The following is a 19,458-nucleotide window of genomic DNA, read 5'->3' on the forward strand; positions in this document are numbered from 1 at the left end:
GAGACGTGGTGCAACCGGTTATAGGCAGGTTAAAGGCGTCCGATAAACTTTGTATTTGTAGAGGACGATGTATGGGACAGGTAACAAGATGCAGCCTCTTCTATGCTCTATCTGTATTGTTATGCTGCTTCTCGCATGGTCATCAGTCCCCAACGACCGCCTATTCTTACAAGTCTGAAAATGCCATGACAAGCCAAATTGCTGAAATCAAGTTAAATCATGTGCCTTAGGCTTGAATAGTGAACATGGTAAATAGCAAGGCGAACAATGCAGTCATGGTGTCATTCCCCAATTGCCGAAACTCCGGTAATCCTCCCGGTGCGTTCACGATCCATGGAATCGCGATCATCACGGGTTGTGGCGTATAGTACAATTAAAAATCCAGGTACAAATCTGCAAAGGCTGGTGCCGGATGTTTTATGTGAGCGATCTCGAAAGCCATCCCGACACATCCTGCCCATAGAAACCGCTTAGAAACCAGGAGGGTTCACTCTCTGGCTGACTCGGGTCCACTTCGGTAGCTCTAGAAAATAACATTAGCCCCTGTTGTCTGATAGAAGCCTTCGGTTGAACCCCTCAATGGGGATGGCAGCTTGTATGCTGTAGGTCCGGAACACGTACTGTGAATGCCCTTGCGGTACTTCTTCTCCTTCTTATCGAAGATTGTGTACTTGTCCTTGGGAAGCATCTCCTCCTCGCGGGGCATTTCCGCGTACCAGCGCTCGACAGACTTGGTGGTGAATCCGTTGCGTTCCAGAGCTGCGGAGACGGTGTCGACGACGCGGTCAACGCCGCGGAGGCGCTTTCTCTGGCGGGCCTTTTGGGGTGCGGAGAGACGCCATGGGATCTTCCTATTCAATTGGCAAGCAATATTAGCGCCATCGAATAACCATACCGGATGGTAATAATCAGAAGTGCGGGATGAGCGGGAGTTCAGTCGACGACGGGGGCGACCGGGCAACGTGGGATTGCGACCTACCAAAGGAGACCGGAGAGAAGAGGCGACGAAGGCTTGAACATCATCTTGGCGATTGGGACCGGAAAGAATGACACAGGGTCCGACGAGAATGAGTGAACGAGGAAGGGAAGCTATATTCTTCCAACGGAAGCCGGCCAGACGGACGAAAATCCCGTCGAGGAGGTTTGGGAGGTCCGTGCACGGCGACCTCCGCGGGCCCCAACATGATTTCTCCCGCGATTTTTGTGAGGCCAATGAAGATGCCATCTGCCCTCACGCCGTCGATCCGGGGTCGTTCCCCTCCTTCTCCTCCGCTTCCTATTTATTGCTGCCTTCCTCCCTAGCCAATTCCCTGGCTTTGTTCCGACTTGGATGGGTATAATTAGCTAGAGTGAGCTGAGGTACAATGTCGCGCGCTACGGATTCCGGCGCTACGGCCGAGGCTCCTTCGCTGCCTTGGAGGGCCCTGTCCTCGACGACGATTTTCGGGGTCGCAGCATTATGCCGTTCATTCCTTTACGTCTGCAGTCGGCCGGAGGTGCATGGATTGGATTCGTTTCTGGAGCTCCTTGACTCCAGAGCCGATCCGACGCAGAGAACAAGAGGCTTGCTGACAGGTACGCTGCCATTTTTCGTCCGCTTGTGGCTGGGGTGTTTAGGCTAATCTCTGTCTCGTCGCATCAGTTTCGAATCATACCAGCGTGTACGTGCGTACGGTGCGCCTCGAAGGCTAAGGCGACCTGATCATCTCCGACATCAGAGAACGCTGACCATGGTCGCTTAATTGAGCAGGATGGATGATCCGATCATGTGGGGATTTCTTCCGATGCGGTATAACTTTGGGCTTGCATCTTGGAACAAACGATGGGGATTTGGCAGCCATGATATATGTTACCAAACCAGGTATGGCAATGCCTGTTCTCCAGTCTAGTTGCTAGGACTACTTCAGCGCTGACCTGACTGATGAATAGACCCCTGGCTCTTTTCTTCACCATGGGCCAAGTCCTTCCTACGCACAGATTGGCCCATTCGCCGTACGGTGGCCTCGCCCAACCCGTCGTGACCCAAGCGATCCGGTTGCTGTCGAAGGGACCATTCCCCGCCGACCCTCACATGGCCGTCCCTGAACGTCAATCATGGAGCCTGCAAAATGTCTGCGTCGATCCGTTCTCCGACCTGCCTACAGCCTACACGACTGACGGACACGACTCGCATTTGTCGCCGTCCTCCTACGCCTGCAATTCCTATTCCTGGTTCCACATCTTCCCCGAGGGAAAGATCCATCAGGCACCGAACAAGACCATGCGCTACTTCAAATGGGGTGTTGCACGACTCATCCTCGAAGCTAGCGAATGTCCCGACGTCGTGCCGATATGGCTGGAGGGATTTGACCAGGTCATGCACGAGAGCCGCGAGTTCCCACGATTCCTCCCTCGCGTAGGAAAAGACGTGAGCGTCACTTTCGGACAGAAGGTGGATAGGGAGGCGGTCTTTGGGGACTACAGAAGACGTTGGCAGGCGATCAAAGCCAAAGCCGAACGCACATCCCCCGACACCCGCGATCTTCCGCTCGGAGTATTAAACGACGAGCTCTTGTACGACACAGAAGCAATTGAGCTGCGAAAGGAGGTCACTAAGAAGGTCAGAGATCTGGTCCTTGAAGTCAGACGGACTAGAGGTCTCTCAGACGAAGACCCGAAGGAAGGTCTTGTAGAGACGTGGATCCAAGAGGGTCCCAAGCGGGAGGGCAAAATGGATGATGATTCATGGGTTCGCGATATCTGAAAGGCGTACCGCGATCCAAGCGAGCCGTGTACATTAGAAAGAACATCGAATAGACTTAACGCATGTATAAACCAGCGTACTCTACAAATCATGTTGAGTCATACTTTCGCGTAGTACTAAATGGGGGCGAACCCACCGGTGATATAATACGAGCTCCGCCGATCGAGTCAGCTCCGCGATTGTCAGCTCCGCGATTCCCCTCCCACCTCCGCCACCACCTCTCCCTGATCCTCTTCGCACCCATCCCTATGCCCAAAAAGCACAAGAAAACCGCTTTCGCAAAACCAGCCAGCACTGCTCATCATACTCTCGTTTCCTCCGGCCGTCGACACGATCACCATGATCGTCTCCGATCATCTCACGCCTCATCCTCTGCCGCGGAGCAGCCCTCCGTCAACGAGCTGATCAACCATCTCCGCCGCACCCAGGTCTCGGGACCTGAGAGCCCCTTCAGATTTGTCGCACCTCGATCTGTTCATCCCTCCTTACGGAACCTCCTCGAGCTGCCGGAAACCCCGCCTCCTCGCCCCCGTCCGGGGGCGCGGCGCATCGGGGTGGGCTCACGACGCCTGAGACGAACTGCAGGGCCTCCGCCGCCCGAAAGCTGGCTTTTGGGCAGTAGCAACCAGGATGATAATGACGAATACGATGCCGATCTCGCTGCTGCGGAGAAGGAGAGGGTCATTTACCGACTGGAGCGATTACCAGGCACAACCATCCCGCGGAAAGGTAGCCTTCTGGATACCGTGCTGAAGTCGATGGCTACATACTGGGAGTGGCATCTCGAGTACGATGGACCGTTCTTGACGGACCTTCCGAACCATGTCAAAGTGCGTCTACTCAGCTACATTGGAGTATACGCAAGGGATCGGCCATTGGGTGGGCTGATGCGTGGCCTGCGACCTTTGTTCGAGAAACACCGCGCCGCAGACGGACTTGATATACTCCACGACAGCGATTCCGAAATCACCCGCTTAGACTTGGGCAGCGCCCTTGGTCGATGGCTGAGTCTGAAACAACTTTCCGCTGAACTTCTGGTTACGGAGAAGCCGAATCCTGTTCAGCGCAAGCAGAAAGAGCCCGTCCCATCCTCCTGGGAGGAGGAATATGACGAAGAGGGAGACCACACGGCAGGAGGGTCTACCATCCCCAGTACACCTTCACATGCACTACGCTTCGAAAACCTCCGCTACCTCTCCCTTGCGCATCCCAAACCCGGATCCGTCAATTGGAACTCTCTCCTCAATCTCCTATCTCGGCTCTCCACCATCACCCATCTCTCTCTAGCCCACTGGCCCATCCCCACCGTCACTCCCAACGCAATCAACGCGCGAGTCCGCCACCCAAACCACCGCTCCCTCATCTTCTCCTACGGCGGCACAGACACCTACTCCGCCAGCGAAAACAACTGGGCCGAAGCAGCTGGTCTCCTCCGGCGCCTTTCCCGTGTAACCTACTGCCTCAAATGGCTTGACCTCGAAGGCTGTGGTGATTGGATTCCCGCTCTCAAATGGGAAGGAACCGGCCCAGCCGGCGAAACCTATGCCTCCGGTCCCGAATGGAACGGCTCCTGGCGAGACATCGAATGGATCCGTCTCGGACCAGGCTGGCTCCCCCACATCGACGACAGCGAAATACTACCCCCGGAGTTCAACAGCGACTCGCACCCCAGCGGCTCATCCTCATCCTCTCTATCCTCCCCAACACGAGCCCTAGCTTTCTCCATCCACGCCCCGCACCCATCCCTAGCCACCACCATCACCACCCCCCGTACCGGACCCGGACCCGGACCCTCATCCGACCAAGACCCAGACCACCTACCATGGGACGTTGAAATCGAGCGCATCAAATACCGTCGCGCCAAGGAACTCGAACGATTCCGAGAGACCGTCCAGGCCGCGAAAGAAGTCCAGCAATGGGTTCACCGGACACGGAGAGAAGGAAAAGGGAAATGGGTCCAGTTTTCTTTTGGATTAGATGGAATTGATGAGGATGGGTTGAAACGGTTGTTTGGGAAGGAGAGGTTGCGGTTTTTGCCTTAGTTGATTATGTTTAGTTGAGTAGTGTAGGTGTCTTGTGTGGAAATGGTAAGGTATCTGGTTGGATAGAGTAGATGGTGGGACGTTGGTTTTTGATATTCTTGGAGGCAGAACGGGGGAGGTGGGATATTAGTATTGTGATTAGAAGACATAGATTGGGTGGTTTTGGTAGAAACGTGCATTGTGAAAAAGACAGGGTTATGACTCGAATTAGTACAATGCGATAAAATGCAATGATCCGAGTTGGTTCTATATGCACGCACTATCCCAGACCGAATGTGATAACTTTTTTTCCCGTAGAATATGTACATGAGCCCCCATCAATCACTACCCCTAGTCCTGCGGACCTATTTCTTACCGCGGTTGAACGTCTTCAAGGGATCAACCTTGCGGACCCCCGAGGGCTTCCGGCCCTTACCCTTGGCGCGGTTCTTATCTCTTGCCTTGCGGATGCGGTTGTCGCTGGATTTCCGGAACCCTACGTAGCCGACGTTCTCGCTGGAGATGCCCTTCCGGCCCTTAGATGGCATCAGGTACTCGGGGATGTGTTTAAGGTGCGGTTGGATGCGGGCCGAGCGCAGCTCGCCATCGTGACGGAGCTGACGCAGCTCATCTGGGTTGTCCTCGAAGTGGCGCTTGAGTTTCTCGCTCTTGATCAGTTCCTGCCGGATCTCACGAGCACGAGCTTCCTGGACGGCGAGACGGGTGATGGCGCGGAGACCGTCGGTCATACGGTAGCGGAAGGCGTCGACTTGGCTCATCTCGAAGTGGTACGGCTTGACCTCATGGCCAAGCTTGGCTTGCCGTTTGACGATCTTTGTGAGAACGGCTTCGTCGTGTTTGGCGGTGGGGAAGGATGTGGGCTTGTGCTTTCCATACTGGTCTGCGGGAACGACGAACGAGAGCGCCATGCCGGTCTTGCCTCCACGGCCGGTACGTCCGATGCGGTGTGTGTAGGACTTGGAGTTGGTGGGGAGGTCGAAGTTCAGGACGCAGGCGACATTCTGGAAGTCGATACCACGGGAGATGCCGTAATCCTTCTGTTTGGCGGAGAGCTTTCTGCGCTTTTCGGAACGGTTCGATTTGCCCTTCTCTTCTTCCACCTCTTCCTCGTCTTCACTCGAACCCACAAGGCCAGCAGCTTCCTCTGCGTCCTCCACGGCCTCTTCAGTCTCCTTGGACTTCTTAGACGACTTTGTACCAAGGACTTCTTGATCGTCGGCAGCGATGATGATATCGTAAACGCCCTTGTTGAATTCTTGGACGACATGGATTCTGGAGTTCACGGGCAGTTCCGAGTTGAGGACGCAACTCTTCAGGCCGAACTGTTCCAGGAAAAGCTTAAGACGGTAGCAACGGTCGATGTCTCCGACGAATATGATAACCTTGCCCTTGATGAGCTGTAGCTTGAAGATGACGTACGTCAGGAGGAATTTCTCATCCTCCGCACATCTGCGCAACCGTCAATCCAGGACTTCAACTTGCACACGTACGGTATAGCTTGGACTCACCTGACAACGAACTGACTGACGCCAGCACCCTTTTCTTCCTTATCCTCCAACTTCAACACAACAGGGCTCCGACAGAACAATCCCTTCAGGGTATCCACTTCCGAAGTGAGCGTGGCACTCATGAGGAAGGTCTGTACGCCACGGGGAATGGCCTTGGAAAGCGCATTGATGTCTTCATCGTATCCGTATGAGAGGACCAAATCCGCTTCGTCGATAACGAGGTGCGTGAGGCTTTCCAGAGAGAGGGAGGAGTTGCCGAGATTGGCGATCACACGCGCGGGGGTCGAGATGACGATATCGGGATAATCAGCGAGCATGGTACGCTGCACGGCATCTGACACCTTCTGAGTCAAGTTCACAGAGCGGACGTCCTTTCCGCAGAAGGCAGCGAATGTAGTGACGACATTTTGGACCTGTTCTGCAAGTTCTCGGGTGGGGACGAGGATGAGGCCGGTGGTGGCTTTCAATGAGGGGTCGGCCTAGAATCAATCTAAAATCAGCTGTCCGCCTAGTGACAACCGAGTTTTATCAGGAAGCACTAACAGCTTTCTTCTGAAGGATGGTCTGAAGGATGGGGAGGACGTATGCGGCGGTCTTTCCGGAGCCGGTCTTTGCACGAGCTAAGATTGTCAATATGCATAAATTTCGAAACAGTAAACCTGGTAAACTCACCCAGAATGTCTTTGCCTGCGAGTGCCAGGGGAATCGCCTTGGCCTGGACAAGTGTAGGCTTGGTGAACTTCTCCTTGATCAAGGCTTGGCGCAACCGCGGGTCCAGGTTGAGGCTTTCGAAGTCGGCCTCGTTCGCATCGGCGGTCTCCTTGCCCTCGACCGCCTCGGGGGAGGGAACATCATTGGCGTCCAACTTGCGCTTCATTGTTGCGAATGTAATCCCAAGTTCGAAAAGGAGTTCTTGGGTAGGGTCTGGGGAAGCTGGTGAACGACCGGCTGGAAAGTTTTCCTCCTCAAACGATTTGGAAAATCCGTCGGGCGGTGAGATTTTCCGAGGCTCTGCTTTGGGTCGGCTCCACTTCGCTCCACCGATAAGCCTGCAGCTTCCTATCATTCGATTCAACACCAACTGCAGCATCATGTCAGAGCTTCAGTCTCAGGCAATGGCCCGTCGGGGCCACAGGTTGCCCTTTCCCTCTGGGTATGGCTTGTTTCTCTTCTTGGGGCAGTTCACTGCAGCGGAAACTGGCTTCCAGCTGCTTTGGCCCGATGAGCAGCTTGTCGACTGAGTTGAAACTGTATGGCCTAACCCACTACTCACACCAAGCCCTATACCTATATTGTTCTTACGATGTTCTCCAAAGAAGACCGCACCCTCGATCTTCCTGCTCAAGGTCAGCATGGCTACTTCAATACTGATCACCAAAATCCGCCGTGGGGTACCGTGCCAGAGGTACCGTTCGATCGGAATACGGAGGATATTCGGGCCTCTGACCCATACCGATTGGTCAAAAGCACGACGCGGAGTATTAGTGAAGCCTCACGGAGGGCGGTCTTGCCCTCGAAGTCTTTACTCGGTAGAAGCGGAGACAGCATAGCGCGGGACACCGATAGCGACGGGAAAAGTCCATTCGGGAAAGACCACTGGGAGAAACAGATACAGCGCATGGATAGTACACATATTGCCAAAGCTTACAGAGCTAGGAGCGATTGTCTCAAACAGCAGAAACTGGTCGCTACAGAAAGGCTCAAGGTGCACACGTTACGCGCATCCATGAGGGAGCAGAGGGAAGAAGAGGCGAATTTAAGAGATTCGATTGGGAGACATCTCAGTAGTATCGCCTGCTGCACGTGCAAGGCTAGTGCACAGCTCATTGAAAAGGATTATGAAGCACTCCGATCAATGGTGCGGTCTTATTTGGATTTGGAATACGTCCACGACCAAGCCGAAGATGAATTGGAGGAACAAGAACAGGAGCTCTCTCGCTCAGCGGCAAGGCTAATCTATATTTCTTACCTGGGAGTCAATACGGACACTGTCGAGGGCAGCAAGTCTAAGGGACCGGTTCGGAAATCCAAAGCCGATCTTCAAGGCCCAAATCCCAGTCCGACTTCACCGGCTAAATTTGAATCCAGTAGCACCCTATTCTCGCCGCAGTCTCATACATCCAAGTCGCAACTGCAGGGTCCGGGTATTCTCGGAGAAGACAAATACCACGATCCCGTGACTCAGATCGGGGAGGGAGTAACAACTGCGGGTCCCAGTGATTTGCTACCAGGCTTGGATGAGGCAGCGATAAAGTCATGCGGCGACCTGCCCAGCCTTGACCAAATACTCGAAGATGTTCTAGGCCCCTCCAGTGATACAGCTCAATACTCAGGCAGGCTTCGTCGAGCTGAATATGTTTGTGGCAAGAATCCGTTCAAGCTGGCACCCGGTGAGAGGTTTTCCCCGTTCGACCCAGGTGATTCCGTTGAGTCGCCATCGCAGCGGCGGGGTAGGTTCATCAACAACTGGATCCTTCATCAGCTTCGCAGCTCATCGCTGGAAAGTTCACGCTTGCGGTCGCGTCCTGAATGGCAATCGATGCGTGAGCAAGGCTTCGATGATACCGACATCAGCCGCCTGGCGCTTGAACGTTGGCATTCAGATGATACAGGCACGGTGGCATCTGGCGAGCGGACAATCATCCCTTCTCTAAGGTCAAAGGGGTGCAAAACTGCCATTTGGCGCGGGATTGGTGGACCGTCATACCGTCGAAAGAGAACCAGGTCTGTTGCCTTTGCTCCTGTGCCGCCTCTTCGCCGAATGTCGCGCCACGACACGGCCTGGGATGAGGTTTATCCAGAGGGCCAAAGTAGTCAGGACTTCAGAAGACCGTTTTGAGTGGTATGATTGTTGGTATATCACAACCTTCGTTTAGTGTGGATGTCGGATAGGCTCAAGATTGATGCATAGTTCACGGCGTATTGTTAACTGGGTATTACTTGGCATACTGCCTGCAGGTTGGATAACTCAACAGATTGATATCATCATTAAATGATACTAGTTACAATCAATTCTTTACGAGACACTATCCTTCTGGCAGTAACTGCTCTTGGTCTCAACCGTTTTATGTCCCATCCATACCCATATCACCTAGCGATGGTCGATTTGGAAAGCACATGGCTGGCAGACAATCTGTTAATCATAGACAATGTAGTTCATAATATCGTTTCGACAGCCATGATATAACAACAGAGAAACGAAACAGCAATGTAATAAAACCAGCGCTATCGTTCAATCTAAGGTATCCATCCCGACATGATCAACCCATTCCCATCGTCGCATATCATATCATGTGTCGTTCAACGTAGAGACATAAAAAAAGACCCAAAATCATTATGTACAATGGCCGCGCATATCACAATCCTAAATCCCATGTCAAGCTAATTCCTTGATCTAATCACTCTCACTCAAACTATCCCTCCGACGCCCTCGCCCTCCCTCCCTCCGATACCCCTTACTCAACCCCGGAATCGGATGATGATAACTCTTCGTGCCAGACTCCTCAGTATCAACATTCGAATACTGATATTCCGATCTCGACGGCGCCGAAGACGAGAAATCCAATGCTTCCGTGTAATGGCCCTTGACGACCGGTCTCTCGCGCTTGCGGGGACTGCTCGTTCGGGATCCTGACGATTCCGTCGGCGGGGGGTTTCGTCTCCGTTCGCGACGGCGATTGTGGCGCCTGGTTGAGGATTCGCGGGTTCGGTGATCGTGGGTGGGCGCTTGGCTGAGGACTTCTTCGCTGCCAGGGACGAAGGAGAAGTCGCGGCGTTTACTTTGTTTGCGGGATGGGGATTTTGTAGGAGGGGCAGGGTCGTAGGCGTAGTCGCGGACCTGACTGCCTGTGATTTCGCTTTGGTTGTAGTGGCTAGCTGGATTGGAGAGGTCATAGTCGCTTCCGTAGTAAGTTCCTTCGCCTTCGCGATTAATGCCCCCGACACGCGCGGCTTTCTCCTTGCGGTACGCGGCCACGTCCTCGTCGACTTCATTCTCCCAATTGACTGTCATTTCATCGTTCTTGCGCCGACGACGGAACTTCTCGCGTAACTTGCGACGACGTTTCCGTTCCGGATCGGCCGTGGCGCCCGTCATGCCTGTTTTCTCGGTGAGATTTGTGGCGGTATCAGCGTAGGTGTAACCGTCGTCGGTGTAGCCTTTATGGTAGACGCTTCCGCCGCCGAGTTTGGTGCTTTTGGTTGCGTTACTGAGGGTGCGGCCGTCGGGACCTTTGCGGCGGAGAACGGTGGATTTGTATTCTTCCCAATCGCCTTTGCGCCAGATGAAACCGCCGTTTTTGGCCCAGAAGAAGAACCAGATGGCGGCGAGGACGAAGGCCGCGCCGATGATGGCGAACAGGGCCATCAGACCTTTCATGTTGATGCTGGTGGGGGCGACGGTGCCGGAGCCGGCGGCGTAGGTTTGGCTTGATCGGGAGATGAGGTGGTGGTAGGCATTTTTGAGGGGGGCGGTGGTGGTGGTTGTTAGGGTGTTGGGGAGAATGTTGTCGGGGTGGACGGGGGGCATGGTGATTGGGTTGGAGAGGCGTCAAGAGCTGGACGCTCGAGACGGGACTCTGGATTGGGGGTGGATGTTAGATTCACTTCGTGGGACTTGGTATGTGGTGGAATGTGGGCGCATACCTTGAGGTAGCTGTCAGGACGGAGTATCGGATGGGCTTATCTCGATAGTAGTTCGATTGCGATCGATTCGGATACTAGTCGGGATGGTTGGAATGTGGATCTGGGGTGCAATGCTGGGGTGACTAGTTAGTCCATGCAATGGAGATGGTGAACCAGCTCCAATAGATGGAGAAGGGCAAGTGAAGACACTCAACGAGCAGAATGGGCGAGCACCCAGCGAAAATGCGGTGGTTGGAGTAAATGGAGAGGCTGGGGATGACGCCGGTTTGTTTGGGCGCCCGCGTGGCCCCGGCAACTCGCTGACTCAGCAGCCCTATCTTAGTTAACTATCGAGATCACCGCTACACTGACTCGACGGACTGGGAAGGACTGTCAAGGTACGGGACTTGACCGGAGACTCCATACTACTGCTTACGTTGTTTACGAAGATCTCCGATGACAGATTGCACTTCGGTAATACTCTGCGCTGGACATCTCCAGTTCCCCTCACCAAGGAGCAGGGGGCGGAAGCGACAAGGAATCCAACGTGTTGACAGCCGGGGACCCTTGGACTAGTCTTAGAGAATCTATACCGAGCCGGAACGCTGGGATTGTTGGATCATTGGCTGAGTATAGAGCTAATGGTACCGGAATCGGATTGAATCCCACACGGGAAATATGTCACGAGCATTGGGCACCAACGTTCGACAGACTGATCTGAGAGACGGGATGTCGAGGGATATACCGTTAGACCGAGGTGATCGAAGGCAGTCGTCTGAGATAACCCGAGACAGTTATCCAATATTGCATTTTTGATACGGAATAGTCGGAGAGAGAGACACAATTACCCGACTATCTGACAGCAAACGGCAGATCCTAGTCAATAATGCCTCATGGATCTTGACCAATTGCAGTCAATGCATTTCGGTGAGCTAGTATGACGCAGAGACCGCAATAAAGTTATGCCTCACTCAGCCGCAACTGGACAGGGGCCAGGACATCGCCTGATTTCAAATCGTCAGAAGTCGTTTAACTGCCGTTCTTTCTTTCTTTCTTTCTTTCTTTCTTTCTTTCTTTTTTCAGCACGGTTGATGCCACCAGCATCACACTGGCAGACGAATTGCGCCGTGGATAGTCAATCTGGTTCTGTAGCCAGACGCGTGAAAACACGACACTTTCCATATCCAATAATATGACTCACGGGGTCATGAATTACTGAGCCCCATGTCATGAGGTTGATGTATCGTTAGTGCCCGAGGAAGCTTGTTGAGAAGCAACAAGGACCAGGTTGTTTGCTTGACCAGCGCCGCTGTGGCAATGATTTCCAGGTCATCCGAGACCGGAACCCCTTAAAGGGATGGAAATTTAATGGATTATGCCGGCTGCGATCATTTTTTCATTAGCAGCTGTCTGTCACGAGTATAACAAGGTAGAACAGAAATACTGGTGGAATTTGCTGGCTTACGGGCAGTGTTGTCGGGAGGCCATTTTCTAGCGTGCTTCGACTTCATCTTCCATGCCGTGTGTTCACCGGAATCTCCACCAGGATATTAGAGTATCAGGATATCAACCAGCTAGACAATGCCGGTAAGTGGGGTCAAGGAGACTTCTAGAGCAGCAATGACTGCTCCTTTATGTCATGGTAGTCAAACTGCATGGGTTCTAATGAGACTTTTTACTGTTTTTTTTTCTTGCGCCGAAAATCCTGGATCCATGGCGCTGGAATGGTCTTGCTTGATGGATGCCTGTTAATTTCGCATAAACTTTTTGCATTTTTACATCCCAGATCCTGGATGCTGAAACTTTTTTGCCCCTCCGGTTGAGAGAATTTCACCTGCAGAGCCGGACGGCAGCAGGCGCCGCGGTGGAGGCCGTCGTTATTGGGCCGCAACGGGATTCCTGCCATCCTCCAGGACTTTTGGGCAGCCAACAAGACGGAATTCTCTCGGACGGTATGGGCTGGATCGGATTAATTATTGCAGGCCTGTGACGGTGCCTCCCGTCCGGTGCTGATCACAAGGAACAGAAAACGACGGAATCTGAGAAATGGTCGATGGTGCTTATCCCCATACCCATGCTCCGTGGTCTCCTCCGGAGGAACGAAGGTTGATTAATATTGTTAGTATCGATTATTGTTCCCAGGTAAGGTTGTGGGAGTGCCAGGCTGGTCCGTGGTTGGTTCCGCTCAGACCCAGGGTTCTTCCGATGGGGCCCGTGTTTATTTAGTGGGGGTACCTAGTGGATTTATTTCCACTTCCCTGGTGTTCGGGTGATACACCGTCGCGACCAGCGCCTCGCGTTTCTGACGCACTAGTGGTTAGGTTAGGGCCTCTAAGGGCGCGATTAAGATATCGAGGATATACAAGCATAGATAGGACCCTGAGTAATCCATCGATGCTCGCTTGGAAGCCACGATGATTGAGGCTTCATGTTACTCTGTCGACCCCTGGAACGTGCGGGTAGCCGTCAATCACGAGGCAGAGGAAATTCGATCTGTTGCTAAGCGGCACGGTGTCCCGACAGTGTCCGTCGAATGTCAAACAGTTGGACCATATCCAACTCTTAGCTCCCGCGCCTGGACAGAACAATCCCTTTGATGGTATGCTCGGGCTCACTGTGTCACTTTTGACGGGTGTACAGCGTACAATAAACCGCCATGCATACCCGCTTCTAAATCTTCTCAGATACATCTAGAATATCCTGCATGCACCCAGTGGCAGGGAACAAAGCATGTGACTCATCCGAGCCACTTGAGATATGGCCGTCCTGAACTTGTTATCCATCTTCTCAACATGGGGGCAGCAAAGTGAACCATTCGGGATCATGGGATGCATACAACGGACAGGATCGGCAGCGACGAGCAAGGTGCACACACTGGGAGAAATCTGGCCCGGTGACCGTTAGGCATTAGCATCTCGAAGCTCTGTACGGAGGAGGCAATATCAAGAAAGTTGGGATGATACCTGTACGGTCCGGGAAATAAATGCCACGCACCCGGAAGCAATGTCCACGACCGGACTGGGGATTGTCCAGGGGTGTTTACCCGTGGTTGCGTAAATGGAGTATACGCCAGATGTGAATCCCTGGACGTTTGGATAGATCCAATATTCTTTGTCATAGTGCGGTTGATTGCCTGTTCCTGTCGGCCTGATACGTCAATGGACGAACTCGATTCCGACCTTGCATCTGCAGGTGAGTTCCTTGTCGGGAGTGGAAGTATAAGATCATGATGAATGAAATCGCAGCGTCTGTGACGTATGCAAGGCCGTCGTCGGTGGTGAGAGAGCGCGCGCGCGAGAGAGGAAGTGAAGCGATTCTTGCCTTCATTCAACCGGGCGGCCCCTCCATGGCGGTATCGGACGGTAAATACTCGACCATACCGGGTGAGTTAGCGGCAGATCAGGCATCGGCTGGCAGCCAGTCAGGTTGGCATCCCCACCTCCTTGCGACATCGTTCCGGCTGTCTTTCTTCGTCGATTTGCTCCGGCGTTCTGCTTACCAGGAATCCCTCGGATGGGGGAGTATGCGAATGCTGACAGTCCTGGAAGGGAGGCGAGAATCGAAAAAAAAAAAAAAGAGGGATGCTAAGCGAGCAGGGATGTCCGGGGACGAGATGGAAAGCATCTCCGTGTCTTCGCGACAATGCTCGGCTATATCTACTAGTCGGAAGACTTTGAATCTGAGTTGCAAAGAAACGAATGAAATTTCACCGGCGGTGGATGACTCGATGAAATCTATTCGCGTTGGGTCGCGACGATAACTCTAACTGGTGCGTGTTTGGTATTTCATTCTTTCATCCGATCTGAATTCTGTAATTCCGCCTTGCATCCGCCTTTTGATTGATCTTTTTGTATTTTTTTTTTCTTTTCCTTTCTATTATTATCATGATAATCCTCATATTCCCTCCACCCGTCATCAATGATATTTATATCGGTATATCTTTTAGATCTAGAATTTTTGTATATATTTCTAATCTTGATTACTGAGTATTGTCATCCGGTCCAGGGAGGTGACTGACTGACTGCTCGAGGGATCTGGTCATTAAAACCGGTGCAGACCACCAATCTATTTCTTCCATCTTATCCTCGTTCCCCGTCATTACTTACTTCCTTACCAGCAGTCGGACCCCACCTCTTCTCTCTCCGTCTCATCATCTTTTCCCCCTCCATCCACCATCCCCTCGATTGCTCCACTAGTCTCTATCTACCTTTTTTTCCCCTCTCTCTTCGTCAGGCCCCGACAACCAAGAAAAAAAAAGTGAAGTCTACTTCGCCTCCTTTATTATCTACATACTTCCCCCCTTCCAATAAATCCCGCCAACCGCCATCGGTTACACGCTGCCCGACTGCATTGGGGACTGCAGGCCGTGGACTTTTTCTGCCAGGCATCCTCCACTCACCGGCTGCCAGACTACAACTGCAGCAGGGCGCGCTCCTCCTCCTTTCTTCTTTGCTTCGCTCCGTTGGTTCGACCCACGCCGGCCTCGTCCAGTGTCCCGCCCACCATCCACAGCGCCGCCTTTTCCCCCTCGCGCCGAACCAACCCTAGCCAACGCTTTCGCTCTTCGATGGAGACTGTGCAGTCCGTGGCCGTCGACTATTTCCACTACGCACCCACTCTTCATCGCTGACACTCAGCGATCTAGGCACGCGCCGTCTTCTGACTATTGTCTGGCCGATCTGCTCCTGCTCCTACTTCGGGTGGTTTGCTTCTGAAGTGGATTCCCGACACTGACATTACTGGGCTGAAAGGGGAGAGGGTGAAGCAGCCCAGCACCACTCCCTGCTCACAAACTAACGCCGGACACGAAAAAAAAAAAAAAAGAAAAGAAAAGAAAAAGGTCTCATTGAGTCATTCGCATGAGCAGCAGTCGGTGGCTGCTGTAGGCCACCCGGTATCTGAAAGCCTGTTGGATCACCACGTTTCACGTCATTCCCAACCAACCCCCCTCCCTCCTCCCCCCCATTTTCCCCCTTCCCCTCTTAGGGTCGGGCCTTTTTCTTGGCCGCTTTTCCAGAAGTCATGTCGAGGAAAGTCCCTCACGCCGCCTTCTGTGAGGAATACGATGAAGATGCCCATGTCATCCTCCCAGAAACCCGTCAAGTCGCCAACCTCACCTCCAAGCGTTCTAAGCCTGCCTTGAGATCGCCTGCGTCCCCCCTAGTCGATATTGCCAGTGATTCCGGGTATTCTAGTCGCACCGCCGCCACCGTCAACAGCACCCAATCTGGGCCGTCGGGCCGGAAGAGCCCTGTCCCTCTTAAATTAGACACCTCCCTCGTCAAGCGAGCTGACCTTGACCGCGTCCGATCCAAAGCCAAAGAACGTCCTTCCAAAGAACGGATCGCTCGTCCATCCCGTGAGGACAAAATGCAGGTCGGTCCTTACCCTAACGGCATGGGCCATCCTGCTGCCCATGCCCAGCGGTCCCCATCTCGGTCTCGAGGACGCGAGACTTCTCAAGTGCGGCACTATCGTGGCACTTGCTGGGAGTGCGACAATGGATTGTACCATGCCTCGACTCCGGTCGAAAGCCGACCGATGGAATACCCTTACTACATGTCGCAGCCTCCCTCGTCGGGTCAAGACTATCCTCCCCCCTCCCCGCGAGATCCTCGCTACGCTCCCAACCCGGTCCAGGACATTCAAGTGTCGCGCAGCGGGCGCCCACCCGCCCGGGGGAATGCCTCCCTCTACCATCCCAACAACCGACCTGTCAGCTTCCATGGCATGATGCCTGGTATGGGACAAATGATGTACCCACCACCATCCAACATGGGTCGCTACGAACATGGCCCTCCGCTGTCCTCGTCGGCGTATGCCAACAGCCCGTCGTACGGGCCCTCCCCGTACTCGCAGCAATCTTACTATGGTATGCCCGATTTTGTTCCCCCCTCCGAGCATCGGCAGGGACGCTCGGCTTCCAGCTCGCGGGATCAACCCCGTGGTCGCCGCTCGTCTATGTATGGTTCGCCGGTGGTTGATTACGACTCTGCCTCGGCGGCCTTCGATGACGAAGAGCCCTTGGACACCAGCCCTCCGCCGCCACCGCGTGAGCATCGACCCCGACTTCCTTCCCATTCTTCCCATGAACGCGACGAGGATTATTACCGCATGCCTCCGCCGCCCATCAAACACCGGGCTGCCCCGCACATCATCCAGAAACGCCCCGAGCCGCGAAAGGCCGTCACGGCCCCATCCGCGCCGTCCATTGCGTCCGACCGTCGCTCGACTCGGTCTTTCGAGATGGGTGATCTGAAGGATGCGTTGCCGTCTGACGGCTACGGATACCGGCGCTCCTCTCGAGAGACCGTCGTTCCTGAGCGGAGCCGCAGCTTCCGGCGCTCTGCTGCGTATCATCAGGAATCTGCGCGACCGTCTCGAGTGGCCGTTGCAAATTCGCGCCGCCGTCAACCAACCATCTACGACTTCCCCGACGATGATGAAGACGAGGATGAGGAGGATGATGATGATGAGATGGATGTAAAGCAGCGCGATGCAGAGGAGTATCAAGACACCACCCGCCAGAGCAAGGTGCCTCCGGCGCCGCCCGTGCCGTTGACCGCCGATGCTCTCTACAAAGCCAAAGCATCCCACCGTGCCGAGAGCGACAGTGGAAGTCAGAAGAGCCGCTCAAACAGCAGCCGAGGCAGCGATGCCCGAACCCAGAGTGGCAGCAACGCCGGGTCCAAGCCCGAAGAGGACAACAACATCGTCATGACGCTGAATGGGGTTACCATGAGTTTCCCGCAGGATTCTGTGGGCGGCAAAAGGATCAGTGTCCGGACCGGCGAAACCGGCGCGGTCGAGCTGAACATTGAAGGCAAACAACGGCCGAAGAAGTACCTCACCAATGGGTCTGAGTACACTGGCAGCGTGGCCCCTAGTCGGAGGGAGATTGAAGACCCCCGGCGGGCGCGAGGTGACCGCAAGTCCGATCGAGCCAGTCACCGGTCCAGCCGCTCGACCTACGGTCGGTTCTAGTTGGCTGGATGTTATGCCACGCTTGTCTTTTGTTCACACTTCATGGGTTAGATTTCTGGAGCGACGAGCGCTGTTTGCTAAAAAGTTCTTCTATTCTTCTTGGGCGGTCATTGTTCTGCGGAACTAAGAACAGTCAAATGCCACACACGTCTGATACATTCTGTCCTGGGTCTTGGAAAAGTTGAAAGGGTCGTTTTGGAGAAAAGAGGTTGCTTTGTCATGGGAGGCTTCCTTGCATTGAATGGTTCTTGAATGGTTTCGGTTTCGGGTGTTATAAAGAGGAGGGGCGGGTTTCACCGATCACGTCCATCATGGCGACATGAATGTACGATTCTGATGACCTGCATGACTTTTATGTTTGATGTTATTATGCCATGTCATGTTGATGTCATGTTGATGCCCCTATTATGTCCTGTCTGCGATTTCTGTTGACGTCCGACGTCTGTATCATTTCTTCATGCCCCCCCCCCGGGGTTTATTTTTTTTTCTGATTGCTTTCTCTGTCGTCAGCTTGAGATGAGTAGGAATGACAGAGGAAGGTATACCCCGTTTGTTGTATGTCTTGTTTGCTTGCGTCATTTATTACCCCAATCGTTGATTTCTCCTTCAGCACGTAGTTGGGTCTTCCCAGCTTGTACCCTTGTTATCTTCTTGATACCTACCCCGTTGATGATTCTATCATTGTTCATGTTTGGTAGATGTGATGTGATGGGTACAGAGCTAAGGATGCTACTTAGCCAGGATGTCCCATCTGTTTACTTACGATGTTGTTGTGTCTTCAGCGATTGTCTCAATACCCTTTCTTCCTCTTCCTCCTTGCTTGTTTGCTTCAATGTTTTACATACCCACCACCACTACCCTAGCGAAAGAGAAAAATGAAATAAACTCCGATACACATACATATGAGTAGTAGTTATATATACTGACTTAGCATTTCGTACAACGTTATCAACATCATGATAGATACAAGACCACGTATTCGTACACCCCACCCCACTCGACGATATAGAGACACCCATATCCATCACAGGACAGATCATATCCAGCGAGCGCCCTGTACCTCTAGAGTAACGGAGTAGAACTCCCCTCCTATCCCATTCCTCTCATCACGAAAGAATAAGACCACGAACGAACACACGAATAGACTGACTCGTTCATCGTTTTATTCATTCATTCATTCATTCATCCCCACCATCCCCAACTCTTCAGCCCAACCTCTTCCTACACAAAAAGAGAAAAGGGATTGAAAATCTACGTCCGTCTCACCACCAAAACTAAATACCCAAACAACCGATACACCGCAATAATCCCAATGAGAATACCCACCCACTTGCCCGTCCGACCCGTCGCGTACCCGTATTCGTGAAGCACGCCGGTGCCGCGGATCTGGCACTCCGAGGCGAGATCGGTGCTGTACATGCAGGTGCAATCGGCGGCGCAGGTGAAGGTGCGGTGTTGGAATTCGTTGACCATCATGCCTTGGAATACATAGGCCTATTTTTTTTTTATTATTATTAGTTGGGGTGGTGCCTTTGGGGGTGGGGGAGATCGGGATGGG

General features: G+C 53.3%; 10 protein-coding genes across 10 annotated transcripts; 6 read left to right on the forward strand and 4 right to left on the reverse strand.

The window, feature by feature from the left end:
- Positions 1 to 57: 57 nt before the first annotated feature.
- Positions 58 to 1,155, reverse strand: BO80DRAFT_430366 (mitochondrial 54S ribosomal protein mL60). Its single transcript, XM_025720691.1, has 3 exons — positions 980 to 1,155; positions 622 to 851; positions 58 to 523 (listed from the first exon to the last, which is right to left on the reverse strand). The coding sequence occupies exons 1-3, from the start codon at positions 1,021 to 1,023 to the stop codon at positions 471 to 473; spliced, it is 327 nt and encodes a 108-aa protein (XP_025569189.1). The 5' UTR covers positions 1,024 to 1,155; the 3' UTR covers positions 58 to 470.
- Positions 1,156 to 1,364: 209 nt separating this feature from the next.
- BO80DRAFT_370169 (uncharacterized protein) lies at positions 1,365 to 1,622 on the forward strand (the record flags this gene model as incomplete). Its single annotated transcript, XM_025716437.1, has 1 exon — positions 1,365 to 1,622. The coding sequence occupies one exon, from the start codon at positions 1,365 to 1,367 to the stop codon at positions 1,620 to 1,622; it is 258 nt and encodes an 85-aa protein (XP_025569190.1).
- A 129-nt stretch (positions 1,623 to 1,751) lies between these two features.
- BO80DRAFT_460251 (uncharacterized protein) lies at positions 1,752 to 4,785 on the forward strand (the record flags this gene model as incomplete). The annotated part of the gene is made up of 7 exons (XM_025722381.1): positions 1,752 to 1,861; positions 1,930 to 2,728; positions 2,911 to 4,189; positions 4,226 to 4,231; positions 4,262 to 4,513; positions 4,550 to 4,698; positions 4,735 to 4,785. The coding sequence occupies 7 exons, from the start codon at positions 1,752 to 1,754 to the stop codon at positions 4,783 to 4,785; spliced, it is 2,646 nt and encodes an 881-aa protein (XP_025569191.1).
- Positions 4,786 to 4,940: 155 nt separating this feature from the next.
- dbp9 (ATP-dependent DNA/RNA helicase) lies at positions 4,941 to 7,255 on the reverse strand. The gene is made up of 4 exons (XM_025720692.1): positions 6,966 to 7,255; positions 6,837 to 6,913; positions 6,294 to 6,772; positions 4,941 to 6,234 (listed from the first exon to the last, which is right to left on the reverse strand). The coding sequence occupies exons 1-4, from the start codon at positions 7,168 to 7,170 to the stop codon at positions 5,130 to 5,132; spliced, it is 1,866 nt and encodes a 621-aa protein (XP_025569192.1). The 5' UTR covers positions 7,171 to 7,255; the 3' UTR covers positions 4,941 to 5,129.
- Positions 7,256 to 7,371: 116 nt separating this feature from the next.
- Positions 7,372 to 9,302, forward strand: BO80DRAFT_430369 (uncharacterized protein). The gene has a single exon (XM_025720693.1). It carries the CDS (start codon positions 7,597 to 7,599, stop codon positions 9,130 to 9,132), a length of 1,536 nt encoding a protein of 511 aa, XP_025569193.1. The 5' UTR covers positions 7,372 to 7,596; the 3' UTR covers positions 9,133 to 9,302.
- Positions 9,303 to 9,416: 114 nt separating this feature from the next.
- BO80DRAFT_395267 (uncharacterized protein) lies at positions 9,417 to 11,270 on the reverse strand. The gene is made up of 2 exons (XM_025717304.1): positions 10,938 to 11,270; positions 9,417 to 10,870 (listed from the first exon to the last, which is right to left on the reverse strand). The coding sequence occupies exon 2, from the start codon at positions 10,819 to 10,821 to the stop codon at positions 9,688 to 9,690; it is 1,134 nt and encodes a 377-aa protein (XP_025569194.1). The 5' UTR covers positions 10,822 to 10,870; positions 10,938 to 11,270; the 3' UTR covers positions 9,417 to 9,687.
- Positions 11,271 to 11,816: 546 nt separating this feature from the next.
- Positions 11,817 to 12,693, forward strand: BO80DRAFT_430371 (uncharacterized protein). Its single transcript, XM_025720694.1, has 2 exons — positions 11,817 to 12,298; positions 12,382 to 12,693. Exons 1-2 carry the CDS (start codon positions 12,285 to 12,287, stop codon positions 12,527 to 12,529), a joined length of 162 nt encoding a protein of 53 aa, XP_025569195.1. The 5' UTR covers positions 11,817 to 12,284; the 3' UTR covers positions 12,530 to 12,693.
- A 3,046-nt stretch (positions 12,694 to 15,739) lies between these two features.
- BO80DRAFT_292816 (uncharacterized protein) lies at positions 15,740 to 18,158 on the forward strand. The gene has a single exon (XM_025715018.1). It carries the CDS (start codon positions 15,939 to 15,941, stop codon positions 17,898 to 17,900), a length of 1,962 nt encoding a protein of 653 aa, XP_025569196.1. The 5' UTR covers positions 15,740 to 15,938; the 3' UTR covers positions 17,901 to 18,158.
- BO80DRAFT_292817 (uncharacterized protein) lies at positions 18,159 to 18,813 on the forward strand. The gene has a single exon (XM_025715019.1). It carries the CDS (start codon positions 18,417 to 18,419, stop codon positions 18,777 to 18,779), a length of 363 nt encoding a protein of 120 aa, XP_025569197.1. The 5' UTR covers positions 18,159 to 18,416; the 3' UTR covers positions 18,780 to 18,813.
- A 292-nt stretch (positions 18,814 to 19,105) lies between these two features.
- BO80DRAFT_450729 (uncharacterized protein) lies at positions 19,106 to 19,373 on the reverse strand (the record flags this gene model as incomplete). The annotated part of the gene is made up of 2 exons (XM_025721834.1): positions 19,106 to 19,121; positions 19,183 to 19,373. The coding sequence occupies 2 exons, from the start codon at positions 19,371 to 19,373 to the stop codon at positions 19,106 to 19,108; spliced, it is 207 nt and encodes a 68-aa protein (XP_025569198.1).
- Between the last annotated feature and the right edge of the window lie 85 nt (positions 19,374 to 19,458).

Source organism: Aspergillus ibericus, assembly GCF_003184845.1.
Source record: "Aspergillus ibericus CBS 121593 unplaced genomic scaffold BO80scaffold_97, whole genome shotgun sequence".
In the NCBI taxonomy this organism is placed as follows: Eukaryota; Fungi; Ascomycota; class Eurotiomycetes; order Eurotiales; family Aspergillaceae; genus Aspergillus; species Aspergillus ibericus.